Source organism: Terrapene carolina, unplaced genomic scaffold, assembly GCF_002925995.2.
Source record: "Terrapene carolina triunguis isolate 2854851 unplaced genomic scaffold, T_m_triunguis-2.0 Scaffold147, whole genome shotgun sequence".
NCBI classification, from domain to species: Eukaryota; Metazoa; Chordata; order Testudines; family Emydidae; genus Terrapene; species Terrapene triunguis.
The window spans coordinates 3777312-3792458 of NW_020664498.1; the positions used below are offsets into that span (position 1 = coordinate 3777312).

A 15147-nucleotide genomic window follows, 5' to 3' on the forward strand; every position below is an offset into this window, starting at 1 on the left:
ATAAATTTGTTAGTCTCTAAGGTGCCACAAGTACTCCTGTTCTTTTTTCTTTATGTCCCACTTAGGTTCTCATCCAAAGCCTGTCAAAATCAATGGAAAGATTTCCATTGACATCGGTGAGCTCTGGATAAGGCCCATATAGACAGGAGACCCTTGTATGTTGTGAAGCAGTTTACAAAACTGGGCATTATTTTGAAATCTCCTTTCAATAAAGGCCATGTGTCGGACCTGGTATGAATATGTTTAAGATGTGCAATTAGCACTTAGCTCTTATTTAAGCTGTAAAGACCTTGCAACAGTAACATATGCCTCTGCAACCACAAAGCTCAAGTATAATTCCTTCTCTGAAAGGCTTTCATCAGGACCTCCTGCTCCACTTGCTGCTAGTGAATAATGCAGCAATGGCCCTGCTGACTGGACTAAGCAGCTGTGATAATAATAGGGCAGCTTTTGGTTCTTTATACCGTCTAGGTATAAAGAACAAGTTTGATAAGTTAAAAAGGGCTCTAGAGGTGATCCCGGCAATTACAGACCGGTAAGTCTAACGTCTGTACCGGGCAAATTAGTCGAAACAATAGTTAAGAATAAAATTGTCCGACACATAGAAAAACATAAACTGTTGAGCAATAGTCAACATGGTTTCTGTAAAGGGAAATCGTGTCTTACTAATCTATTAGAATTCTTTGAAGGGGTCAACAAACATGTGGACAAGGGGGATCCAGTGGACATAGTGTACTTAGATTTCCAGAAAGCCTTTGACAAGGCGCCTCACCAAAGGCTCTTATGTAAATTAAGCTGCCATGGGATAAAAGGGAAGGTCCTTTCATGGATTGAGAACTGGTTAAAAGACAGGGAACAAAGGGTAGGAATTAATGGTAAATTCTCAGAATGGAGAGGGGTAACTAGTGGTGTTCCCCAAGGGTCAGTCCTCGGACCGATCCTATTCAACTTATTCATAAATGATCTGGAGAAAGGGGTAAACAGTGAGGTGGCAAAGTTTGCAGATGATACTAAACTGCTAAAGATAGTTAAGTCCAAAGCAGACTGTGAAGAACTTCAAAAAGATCTCACAAAACTAAGTGATTGGGCAACAAAATGGCAAATGAAATTTAATGTGGATAAATGTAAAGTAATGCACATTGGAAAAAATAACCCCAACTATACATACAATATGATGGGGGCTAATTTAGCTACTACAAGTCAGGAAAAAAATCTTGGCGTCATCGTGGATAGTTCTCTGAAAATGTCCACGCAGTGTGCAGAGGCGGTCAAAAAAGCAAACAGGATGTTAGGAATCATTAAAAAGGGGATAGAGAATAAGACTCAGAATATATTATTGCCCTTATATAAATCGATGGTACACCCTCATCTCGAATACTGCGTACAGATGTGGTCTCCTCATCTCAAAAAAGATATACTGGCACTAGAAAAGGTTCAGAAAAGGGCAACTAAAATGATTAAGGGTTTGGAACGGGTCCCATATGAGGAGAGATTAAAGAGGCTAGGACTCTTCAGCTTGGAAAAGAGAAGACTAAGGGGGGATATGATAGAGGTATATAAAATCATGAGTGATGTGGAGAAAGTGGATAAGGAAAAGTTATTTACTTATTCCCATAATACAAGAACTAGGGGTCATCAAATGAAATTAATAGGCAGCAGGTTTAAAACAAATAAAAGAACATTCTTCTTCACGCAGCGCACAGTCAACTTGTGGAACTCCTTACCTGAGGAGGTTGTGAAGGCTAGGACTATAACAGAGTTTAAAAGAGAACTGGATAAATTCATGGTGGTTAAGTTCATTAATGGCTATTAGCCAGGATGGGTAAGGAATGGTGTCCCTAGCCTTTGTCTGTCAGAGGGTGGAGATGGATGGCAGGAGAGAGATCACTTGATCATTGCCTGTTAGGTTCACTCCCTCTGGGGCACCTGGCATTGGTCACTGTCGGTAGACAGGATACTGGGCTAGATGGACCTTTGGTCTGACCCCGTACGGCCTTTCTTATGTTCTTATGATATTAAACTGACCTTTGGGGATTCTAAAGTCTTTCAAGGGAAAGCTATATTCATGGCTTCTTCCCAAAGCTTTATACTGTATTGTTCAAGCCATGTATGTATACCTCTTTCAGAGATTCCACTGTCAAGCCTCAGATCAGCAGGTGAACAAAGCTTTAACTGAAATCATGCAGAAAACGTGGGAGTCACCTAGTCATCCTCTTTCTCTCCAGCCTTCCTCACTTCTTAAAAACATCTGCTATATTTTCAGAGTTGTCTTCAGTTTCAGTCAATGGTGGGCTCATGATAGGACCTTTCTCTTACTGCCCATCCACCTTTCCTTGCTTAATTTTTAATAAAGCCATACCTCATCCTTCTAGATATTTTAGCTGATTTTCTGCTGCTTTTCAATCTGATTGTATTTATTATTATTTTATTACCTTAGTGTCTATGAGCTCGTCATTGACCAGGACCTCATTGTGCAAGGTGCTGTACAAACACAGAACAGAAAGCCAGTCCCTGCCCCAAAGAGCTTGCAATCTAAGTATAAGACAATGCACAACACATAGAGATAGATGGGAGAATACATGGAAACATTGGGATACTGTTGGTCCATGTGGTGGGCAGTGGTACCAGTGACCTAACCATTGTAAAGATTTTTATAAGCATCATGACAAAGGAGAAATTTAAGGAGCTTTTGCAGCATCTTGGCTGACTTTGTTGGGGTGGATATTCTTTTATTATCATTCATATGAATTAGTGAATGTATAAAATTATTAATATATCTACATACAGGCACACAATTGTGAGATTACACATACCCAATCTTGGGGAGTGTTCAGAATCAAAGCCCAGATCTAGAATTTGCAAATGATCCCCTGTATTTGTAACAGGCCAAAACTAAAACCCTGAATTGAAATACTCCTATACTTTGGATTATTTGAAATCCTGTTCTAAATTCTGAATAGTTTGAAATTCATTTCTGAATTTTTTGTCTATAGCCTGTCTCTAACTATATATTTTCTTCCCTTTTTCTTGGTACCGAATGGGTCAGATCTTCAACTGGGCAAATGTGCACAGCTCCACTGAAGTCAATGGTGCTATTCCAGTTTATACCAATTGAGGATCTGGCACAATATGTTGCTCTGATTTCAGAACTTCTTTCATATTTATATGCAGACAGATTAAAAACAAAGAGTCAGCAGTGTTCATTCTGTAACAAGAAAAGTACAGGTGTGGGGGATGGTTTTGTGTGTATGATGATTATTAAATAGGCAAGATAAAAACAACTGAATATTAAAATAGGGAAGATAAATAAGAATCAATCAGAGATAAAGTGTGCCCATATCCATCTTGGGTTTATAAACTTGCCCATGGAATCTCTATATAATGACTGTTACTTGTATTTGAATATGACTATGACTGTAAATCAGTTTCCACATGTAGGGTCCAGGAAACATGCTGAGGCAAGTTGGTGTCTATGTTCCTTCCTACTGTCAGTCAAACTAGGACAACGATATTCTATTGCACATTCTGCTCCCTTTGTAGCAGGATGCCAAGCTCACCTGTCATGGGCTGTATCCTCCCAGGTCATCAAGTCCATCCCGGCAGACTGTATGTGCCGCTTGATGCAATCCTTGTAGTGGAGTTTGGGATGGCCAACCTTCCTATTGCCTTTTTTAAAGAACTCTCTTAGGCAGTCTACTGTTATCCATACGTATGACATGGCCGACCCAAGTCATTTGCCTCCACGCTTAGCTTAGCTTAGCATGGCTGCCAGTACTACCTCACAATGAAGTACTACCGATGGGATCTCTATGAGTAACATATAAGCTCTAATTGTACTTTATTTGGCCATTGAACTATCTAGCCTTTTCTGAATTGGTTTTTAATGTATCTACCACCCTTTTGTATGGCTGAAAGGTTATTTTTATGTATTTCAGTGTTTGGCATTGGAATAAGACTAAGGACCACAGGGCTATAACTTAATATCTTTGGATAATATTAGGTATTTTCTAAATGTTTTGGCCACTGAAACCAAGTACAAGAGAAATTTGAATGTTCTGAAGCTTTACACATTGATTTGGGTCAATTAGCCAATGTGTCAATGGACAGTATTTTAATTTTTGTTGTGTAAATGTAGTACATTTTAAAACTTCTGTTGAATTCATTTCAGTTCCTAACAAATTTGGACTTTTGAAAATCAGGCCACTTTTATGTAATCTAAATATAGGTTTACCTAAAGCCATTAGGTAGCTAGGTTTGAAAATTTTGATCAATAATTAGCAGACACTTTACTGATTATACTTTTATTTTAGAAGCAGTGTTTGGCATAGAATAATATGGCATATAGTTATAGTTAAGATCAATATAATTGTATTCATGAAAGTAACATTTAAGATTAATATCCAGGAAAAATCCTGAATTGCAAGTATTAAACTGAGAAAAGTTGTGGAAAGCCCATTTCTTGGAACATTACAAACTTGACTGGAAAAAAAATGTTTGCAATCTATGGTAGATAGCAATCCTAAATTGGCTAGGAGATGGACTCAATACAAGTCTTTTCTACCTCCAGCTTGTTTGACTTTTTGACTCTACAGTGAAAGACTTCATTAAAGCCCTGCATTTTGTTCAAGAAGCTCTTGTTTTAATGCTCTTCTAAAACAGCGGTAGTTTGACATGACAGGCAGAGATATATTGTTGCCTCGGGATGCTTTTCTTCTTTTGATTGATTGCTGAATGGCTGAAAAATTAATTTTGGCATCTTTCCCTGAATCGCTTGATGTGCATTAATTTCGTTGCTTGAATTCATATTATGATAAGGAATATATATTCAAGACAGAAATGTATGCCACAGCTTAAAAAACCCAAAACTCTTAAATATACTGTAATGCTTTTTACATTAAAAATATACAATCCTCTACCACCTTCAGGGTGTAAAGCTTTACACATAGTCTCAAAACAAGTTGGCTGGATTCTAGTCAAGCCATTTGATATGGTGGGCCAGTACTTCAATCACATATTTTACAGCAGTGATAAGTTGTTTACTTTGTTGGGTATCTTATTGAATCTGGCTCACGTATAGCTGATGGAAGTGGTATAAATGCCATTTATGTTCCCCTGCCATCCCACCTCCAGCAGAAGGGGGAGAAAGGAGAAGGCATGGCAGAGCCAAGTTCCACAAACCCAAATCCTCGGTTGATAAGGGAGCTTATTCCATTAGTGCCAGCAATGTAGATTAGAGCAGAACCTCTCCTATTGTAATTTACACTGGGGCAGGGCATCCCTGAATCAGGAAGTCACAACCAACTCTCTGCAACTGCCCTCTCAGTTGTGCATGAGCAGCTCAGTGTAGCAAAGAATCAGGGTTATTGTTCTTTGCAGCATGTGTGTAATGAACCCCAAGAAAATATAACATTTTATGAATCAATACTGAGATTTTGAAAGCTGTCTAAGGGAATTAGATATCCCAGTCCTACTAAAATCAATCAGAACTTGCCACCCAAATTCCCTAGGTGACTTTGAAAATCTCAGCCAAAGAGCTTCACAAAAATGCCTTCTACTTCATCTCATATCAAAGCTTTTCTGTACCCATTGGCCATTACATCTGAAAATCTCTCTGTTCTCATAGTCTCTGCTGTGTGATGCATATCATAATAGGGATGCCGGTAAGAATGGAGTTAGGTGTTCATATTTGCTTATTAATGTTTCATTGCAACATGACGAGAATTTTCTTGTGGCACAGGCTCAGTTTAAAAGAAATGTTTCCATGATCTGTAAAAATGCATGTTGGATCAGCAGTTTTAAATCCACCCTTTCTCAAAAGGCATGAAATTGCTACTTTCTGTTTCCTTGTGTATTGTGCAATTGCATATCCTCCGGTTAGTGACAGTAACTTGCTGCGATGTCAAAAAAAATGTTTCATATATCATTTCCCCTACTCTGGTGTAGCTGGCAAGTTATTTTGGTTACTCTTGTGTCACAGCTTATTAATCTCACCCCCAAGGAGCATATGTTCTCACTGTTCATTATTACTGTGTTGATGATATGTCATGTGTATAATTCTTGCAATCATGAAAGGCTCTGTTTTTGATAACACAATTCGCTAATAGTCAAAGGACTAATTATATGAAGGGATGTCCTATTGTAATTGAAACTTTTAAATATTTTAATGGAAAGTGATAAACAAACTATGCAAATAGACGTTTTGGTAGTGATGCCTATGATTTACATACACAGGTATGAGGAGGTGGCGTACCAGGTGCAAAAAAAAGACCCAAGTTATCTGATTCACCTCTCTGGTCCATATGGACCTGAATTTTAGAGGCGCTGAGTCCCTGCAACTCCCACTGAAGGCATGCAATTTTGGCGAAAGGCTGCAGGAGCATCTTTGGGGAACCGTGTCTGTAGCCCCCCTTCTCAGTTTCTGTGGGCAAACCTCAGTTTGAATGGCAGGCCATTTCCAACAAACGTTATATATGGGGTCAGACTGGGGGTTCTGCTACTGAGATTTCAGCAGGGATAGAGAGTTTGAAGGGATGCTCTACCACCACCAGAGAGTAACTTTGTATTTGGGCCCCAAAATTCTAAAAATACTCCTGAAAGCATACCTTCCTAAGAGCTCCTTAGGAGAATCTGCTGTTGGACACAGGTCATGGCACCTATCTTTATTATTGAACTGTCCAAGTGTAAAAGTGTTGTTTGCAATGTTGTTGTAGCCATGTTGATCCCAGAATATTAGAGAGACAAGGAGGGTGAGGTAATATATTTTATTGGAACAACTTTTGTTGGTGAAAGAGTTTTCAAGCTACACAGAGTTCTTCTTCAGGTCTGGGACAGGGAACCAGAATGTCACAGCTAAATATAAGGTGGAATAGATTGTTTATGCTAAATCTGTTCCACCTAGTATTTAGCTGAGTACTTTTCCCAGACCTAAAGAAGAGCTCTCTGTAGCTCAAAAGCTTGTCTCTCTCACCAACAGAAGTTGGTCCAATAAAAGACATTACCTCACCCACCTTGTCTCTCAAGAGTCAAAGGTCTTTTGTGCAGTATCAAAGTTTCTCTCACACTGCAGTACCAAAACAATGGACATACTTTTTTAAAAATTTTATTGATCTAGTTGTTCAGACAGTTCATGATACAGCAGCGAGATGGGGTGGGGGGGGGGAGAAAAGCATTAGAAATTATGGTGATGATTGATAAATACTGGCCAAGTACTAAAATCTTCTGAAATCAAGTGAAACTTTACACAAACATGGTCAAATTATAAAATATTTCCACATATTCACAGAATTTTCACAAAACAAAATCAGGAACTTTTTTGCCTAACTCTTTCCACAGCTTTAATTCAGCCACTATTGTAATGTATTTGCACAAAATCCCAAAGAAATCTAAGTAGACCAGTACTTAATTTTTACTTTGCATTGTTTATTGGTGTTCAATGGAACCCTGCTAACCAAATATTAATTGTCAACAAAAAAACCCAAAAAAACTGGACTACCAAATTCAACTAACTAAAAATTGATTCATGTGAAATCCACTGGTTATATTTTTGCAGAAAGCATTTTTTTATTCACGATGCTGCATCTGTGTTTCTTTTTCTTAGATTGAGGAGGATACGTGGCAGAAATACTATCTAGAAGGAGTCTCAAATGAAATGTATACAGAATATCTATCTAGTGCCTTTGTGGGTCTGTCTTTCCCTGCAGTTTGTGAGTAAGTAGATATATATTAATTGTCATAAATTCCTTGCCTGCTCTCAAGTGAAATCAAAGGTTTCCATAGGAGGCATTTCCACTCTGTTACAATCTCAATATCATTGCCTCCTCAGATGGGATCCAGTAAAATAAACATTAAAGCAATCACTGTATGGAAGTACTCCAAACATTTTAATGTCTGTTTCCAGAAGAGACTTAGAACTAAGTGAACATTAACGAAAGACTAAATGCCAAGTATGTTTGAAAAAATTAATCAGCAATCCGTTTAAAGGGAATTATTTGTTCATAACTGGTGTCCAATTGTTTCTTCTAATAGTTCCAATTCTTTGGATGGTGCTTGTCAGCGTCACCCTCTTGATTCTTGCCCAATCTCAAAACAATTATTCATTAATGTGAACAGCTGTAAAGGAGTTGTATATACTGTAGGAAGAGAGTCATTTAACACATCATAGAACTGCCTGAAAAATACTTTGAACAAACATAACTTCTGCCAGCAAAAAGAGATCTATCTGACAATGAAAGGGGAACATGTGGGGCATTGACTGAATAGCCATGCATAGTCCGTAGGAGAGTCTTATGCCTTACTCCTACTGAGGACTGAGTAACCTTTTATCTATCCAGGAAGTGCTCTGTCAGAAAGAAGTGAAAGTGCACAAGGCCACAATGATAGACATATCCACTCCAAACACTTGCAGAATAATTTAGGCCCATCAGGTTTCTATTATTGATGATGATGATATTTTCTATTTGAGTCACATCAAGAGGTCCCACTGTGTTAGGCACTGTTTACAGTCTAACTAGACAAGACAGACAGGGTGGGAGGGGAGATAGAGTCACAGAGAGGTGAAGTGACTTGGCCCAAGGTTACGTAAGAGATCAGCATCAACAGATCCTCAGGATATCTGAGTCCCAGTCCAGTCTGGCCTTATCCAGTAGGCTATGATGACTCTCAGACCTAAATCTCATGATGACTCCATTCTTTCAGTTGAGACCAGGAGAGAGTGGGAGGGGCCAGGTTTCCAGGGAGTCACTTGCTCTTCTCCTCTAAGGTAGAGTGACATTCTTTTTACATCCTTGCTTCTTTTCATGTAGAGTAATATCACCATAGTTTACAATATAATCCATGAGTGAGAGAAGCAGCATGATAAACAAGTGATGGAGCTTTGGTCATAAATAATTTCTGAGCGTATGTAGATTTAAACTAATCCAGACCACAAGTCAATGGGGATTTGTGTGAGGAAGGGGTTCACAATCCAGCCCTTAGTTTCCAGGGCTTGTGACTGGCTTATTAATAGCTAGTGTTTGTTTACCCTGAAAATTGTATCAGAAAATGTCTTCCCCTACGTCAAATGCACTAAACAGAAAATCACAAAAGCTACCATTCTACATGGTATTGAGCGAAGCCTAATGTGCACTGTCCCCATGAACCAAGTTACAGGAACAAAATCTCCAAGCAAAACCTTTGCCAAACCCAGTCAAGTTTCTATATGGTTCCTAGAAAAAGGTAACAGAGAATGTATTTAGCATAGAGCTATCATTCATTCAACACACCGATAGAGCGGAGGTAGAATAATCAATAAAGAAAGGCTATTTAATGAGATTTAGGAACATCCCAAAACATTTGAGCTCTACTCAGGCATTTGATTATCTAGAGGCTTAATTATCTGTGTTTCCTAGTTTAAATTAAAGAAAAAGATATAACTCAAATATACCAGCAGTATAATGATAACACTATTCAATTCAGGTTAATTAAAGCATAGTGGTAATTAGAGTGTAGTGTTGTATATCACTGCGCTTGGCACATAAGTATTTTCATTACAGTAAAAAGTGTCTATTCAATTTCAGATGACACATAGGACACCAAAATGTGCTTAAAACTGGTTTGTGAAAAGGAAAAAGAATTGGTGGACACTCTGAGTACAATCAACTATCTGCAAAATATAGAGACATTTAGAGCAATGTTTCCCATCATGCAGGGATCTTAAACAGCATGCAGCTAATGACATTTTAAAACATGGAAACTGGATGCAATGTGCTGCCCTTGTGGGCTCTTGGTTTTCATTACTAGTTTGGTAGATTTTCAGCAAACCAGAAACATAACTGCTTGGTGGATGGTGTGACAGGGTGCTATCAGCAGCACCCTGATCACTGGCATTGCTACAGCCTGGAGAAGCCTGCCGGCCCAGCTGAGGGCAATTCCACACTTTCTGGTTGGGATTGTGAGCACCTGGGTAACAATCACAGGGCTAACAAGGTAATGGGGGAGACTATAAGGAGAGGAAACAGGAAGCAAGGGGCAGCTCCAGAGGAGCTCAGAGAGTGAGCCTGGGCTGGGGAGCGAGGGCTGTAGGGAAGCCTGTCTTTGCGCTAAGCCTGTTGCATGGTATTGTTATGTCCGAGAGAAATAAATGCACACCGTGGTGAAAGACAAACAGCCGAGTGTGCATTTGTGACTGCAAATCCATCAAACCTGGCTAGGCAGCAAGGTTCACCAGGTAGCGACAGAGGTGCCCTGTGGCAAATGGGCTGCCACTCAGTCCAGACAACTGGATGCAAAAGGATGCAGAATTAGTGGTAGTTTCTATGGAGATAGGACATTAAACATTTTAGAAGCATCACCAGCTTTTTCCATTATTGTAAATGGACCCTCCAAGTCAGAAGGGGAGGGTATTCATAACTCATTGTGGAGGCTTTACCTGCTAAAAGATGGTGGCCAGATGCTACTGCACAAGTTTTATTCAATCTAGGGATATCCCAAGACTTGAACAAACAGAGATTCATAGCTGTAGGATTCTCCAACATTTTCCTCTTCAGTAGATTTCTTAATGCATCTTCTCTTCTTGTTTGCCAGGAGGGTCCTGTGAGTTCTCACTTCTCTCACAAGATTGGAGCCCATACATAGAAATTGCCATTAAAAAGTCAGTGTTTTCCAGTACTTTCTGCACCAGGGTATCTGACATACGGTGGTATGTCCCTACATTTAGGGTCTTAATTATCTTAACTGCAGTGTCTCAGATACTGTGGGGTAAGAAACACTGACCAAATGCTGTGCTGTTAATGGCAGCCCCTGTACATACCGTACAAACAGCTCCCATGTCCCTGACCTGTTGCTTATTCAACCTCGGTTTGATAGTGCCTGTTCCTGTATCACCAGCACAGTCACTATGGGTATGTCTTCACTGAAGCTGGGAGTGTGCCTCCCATCTGGAATAGACAGACTCTTGCTAGCTCAGTTCAAGCTCAGACCCACCCAAATCCTTTGATCTGAGCTTGGAGGACTATCCTGAGCCCCCATCAGTGCCACAACATCCACACGGCTATTTTTAATGTGCTGACTCAAGCCAAGGTAGCGTGAGTCTGTCTACCCGGGCTGAGAGGCATGCTCTCAGCTTTCAGTGTAGACATACCCTAAGTGCGTAACTCTTCCCAATAGGTGGAGTCATAGAGCTGTGCCTTCTCCCAGCAGCTGTACCCTGAGTCAATATACCTACTCCACTCCTACTTGCTTTAATTGGAGCTAGAAAGAGTTGTGCAACAACAGCCCCATAAATCAATTTGAGAATATGTAGAGGTCTTGGAAGACAGATATTCAATATATGGAACTCCCCCTTTTTGAATATATTACATCTGTTTGTGGAACCTATTACTTTACCTAAATATGAATGAGAGGGGGACTAGATTCCCCCACATTTCCCTTCATTTTTAGCCTCAAACTTACCAACCACATTTGCAGGGAAATGGTTAGCTAAGATTGTAAATTCTTTGGGACAGGGACTGTCATTTATTATTTGTTGCTCCTTTTTAACCACAGTGCCTAGTAAAAATTTTGGTTCCCAGGGGTGTTCCAGTAGGAAGTAGAAATTGGTGATAGCCAATTATTTTTTTGATATGATTTTGTTTATTTACAAGGAATCTACAAAGTCCTGTGTCTCTGAACGCAGAAGGAATCAAAAAGCCAGAAACTGCTTTTTCTTACAGCACCGAGAGAACAGTTTTCAGCTTGCACCCTGTGACATCAGGCATCAGCTCTGCTAGCTGGTGCACCGTCTTCTGGTGGTGTCTTGCCGCAGTCACTTATGCTCCAGAGACCCATGTCACTCCCAGGACCACGGCATCCTCTTCATGACACAGCCCTCTGGCTGTGCTGCACTCAGGGGACAGTATTGCAGTCCCTTAGTCCAGCCACTTCCTCAGTGGTGAGTGGAGGCGGGGTGGGGATCCGGGTCTGCCCACTACTCCGGGTCCCGGCACAGGGACCCTGTAGATGGCCGCTGCTTGCAGCGCTTCCTCCGACTCCTCAGTAGATTTCCCTGGTCACTTCCCTGTGGCCCTAGCATCCTCTTTGCCCTTGCCTGCAGATCCCTGCAACCTGCCAGGAGTTGCCTTTGGCTCCCCAGATCTCTGCCTGCAGCACTGCTCGGTCCGGGGTGCTTGCTGTCTTCAGCCTGCAAGGCAGCCAATCTATCTCCCTCCTCAAGGTCCAGGGAGTGACTGAAGCTGTTCTGCTCTGTAGCACTTCTTATATGGGCCAGCCCATCCCAGTGTGGGGCAGGCTCCTCAACACACACCCCAACCCAAAACCTTTCTCCAGGGTCAGCCACTGTGCTTTCAGCTGCTCCTTAAGGCTGTCTCTCTCCCTCAGTCTGTTTGTGTCCAACCTCAGGCCAGTTCTACACTATACACTTACTTTGGTATTACTGCATTGCTCAGGGATGTGAAAAATCCACACCCCTAAGTGATGTAGTTATACCAACTTTAATCCCCCCAGGGTAGACAGTGCTATGTTGGTGGGAGAGCTTCTCCTGCCAACATAACTACTGCCTCTGGCAGAGGTGGAGTTATTAAGCTGGCAGCAGAGTTCTTTCCCGTCGGCTTAAGGCATTTTCACCAGAAACATTTCAGTGGCGCAGCTGCATCAGCACAGCCAATGCAAGTTTGTAGTGTAGACCTGTCGTCAGTTTCTTTGTGATCTCCTTCTCCCTGCCCATCCATACCAACTCAAAACAACACACAGCAAAAGCTCCTGGGTGGATTCACGCACACCTTTTGTTTTAGGTGTGGGTTTATATTTACAGTCATGTTAATTGAAGGGTGAGTTCACACCTACCAATCTCAATGGGGTTTTAACTCAACCCATAACAAGGTTTCACCCAGTCATAACAATATGTTTGTATAATGCCTAGCACAATGGAGCTCAGCCTGGTTGTGGCCTACAGGCATTACTGCAATATATAAACATTATTAATAAAAATGAATAATAACTTTTATAGATAATAATATACTACACTATCATTGCCTGACAGTGGTTAAAGCTGTGTGAAACTCAGTGATTTCACATCACAAAGGTGCATGCAAATATTTTTCTGCAATTTCAATTTTCATGGATTTGTACCCTGCCTCCCCTTTAAGCCTTATGAGCTTAAAAGAACTCAACCCTCCCCCCTGCCCCACATAAAAAGAGAAACTCATTCAAAGCTACCAAATTTTAACTGAGTTTTGTGGGTGTGAAACCACACAAAATTACATAAGTAGCTGGAAAGGTGTGTTGGATTTTTTTCTGTCTCATGCACCAGCAAATCTGTCAGCTAAATTTGGACTTCAGAAACATCATTGTTGCTGATGGTGCAGAAAGGCCAAATGAATACAGTTTGATTTTAATTGCAGAGCTGGTGGATAGAAAAAATAATCTTTTGACTTGTAAACTGAGATAATATTTGATCTGAAAATTATGGAGAGAAAATGAATATGAAACCCTACAATGTCATTTTTTAGATTCCCTTTTCTGACTAATAGCACTGACAGATAAGACACCAAATATGCTTACTGTGCAGGCATCATTCTTACCACCCACCAAATGACAGCCTTTTCTCAGATTCATGACTGCTGGCTGCAAATGTCTCTACTCACGTACTCGTGCCCTTGCCAGCCACCACTGATTTAACTGAAACTTTTAAAATATATATTTATGATGACTTGTGGAACCCCTTGAATATGGCCGCAGATTTGGATTGTCTTGAAAATGTGATTCTCTACACTTATTTGTGTAGCGTTAATGAAAGTGGACTCAGATTTACATCTGGGTGTGCAAGGTCCCTTCCAAGGCCACCCACTTTTCTCATCACCATGGATCAATCCCCCATTTACCTTTAATATCTTTAAATAGCGACCCTTTCCACTCTCCATGATTTAAAGAGGCTAGTTCTTTGGATCCTTGGGGCCACATTCTGTGGATCGCTTACCACCACTTACCACCATCGCTTACCACCACATATAAAATAGTTTTATATGGGGATGGAGTATGATCCAAACCTCCCTGAAGCCAACAAAAAAACTTCCATTGATTTTTTTGGGTTCTGGATCAGGCCCAGAGAATGTGGGCCTCCTTCTCCTATCATTGAAACTAACAGGAAAATGACTGTTTCCCCTGCCAGATGCTAGTTATGTGAAGAACAGGACCTGATAGGTGCTCTGTGATCCCCAGAGTGCAAACTGATCCCTGGTTGCAAATCCGTCCCTCGGGAACCCATCAGTGCTTCCTTTGTAAACATGCCTTCTCAGTCACTGCACACCATCGTGCTGATAGCTGTTTTCTGCTCCCGTTGCATGATTATAGCTGGGTTATGTTGCATATGTCCCTGAGCCAGAAGACCTTTTTAAGAGTGGGGGACAGTGCCCTCTACTAGGTGGTCCCTACAGTGAGCCTGCAGGGATGAAGCTACTTGGCATTATCGTGAGTTTTAGCAATAACGCCATGAAAGGAATGAGAATTTGTGTATTATCTCCCAAGACATCAGGGAAAGTATTAACTGAAGTGCTAAATTACATTTAAAATGTTGCTGTGCGAAGCCATTCAACTTTGTTTGTAGAAAAATATTTTGACCAATTTCAAATAATTTATCTCCAAATCATCTATTGGATTCAGGCTGTGGAAATGAAAAGTTGCATACTTCCATTCTTTGGCTGTGAAGATGAACAACATTTTCCATGCACTGACTCTGTCAATGGGTATTTTTTTTTTCAGTCGGCCATTCATCACTTGCAAAATATAAAAGCTAATTGTGTTTCATTTTATTGGTCAGAGGGGATTAGGACAGAAGACGTGCCTTGAAAATATGGCATCTCTGTGTCTCTCACAGCTGAGACTGTAGTTAAAATTCTAATTTGACATGGAACTGCTAATGCCCCATTAACTAAGGTCTGTATAATAGATTATATTGAACTCCCCAGTAGACTGATTCACCTCTCATTTACCTTGGTGTAACTCCAGTGACTTCAGTGGCACTGCTACTGATTTACACCAGTGTAAAATGCATGGGAATCAGGTCTTTTGTATGACTACAGGTCAATACAGATAGGCTTACATATTTCTTGATCCACCTCATGGTATGTCCCTTGTTTGGGGTTTTTTGTTTTCCCCTCACCTCTTGTCAGGATATAT

At 40.6% G+C, this 15147-nt stretch overlaps 1 protein-coding gene across 2 annotated transcripts in view; it reads left to right on the top strand.

The window, feature by feature from the left end:
* The window catches only part of LOC112106608 (calcium-activated potassium channel subunit alpha-1), a 916252-nt gene that overhangs the window by 728057 nt on the left and 173048 nt on the right, over positions 1-15147 (top strand). For both annotated transcript variants that reach the window (XM_026653705.1, XM_026653706.1), the window contains exon 15: positions 7598-7707. In XM_026653705.1, coding sequence (XP_026509490.1) covers positions 7598-7707 — 110 coding nt within the window. The remainder of the gene's footprint in view (positions 1-7597; positions 7708-15147) is intronic.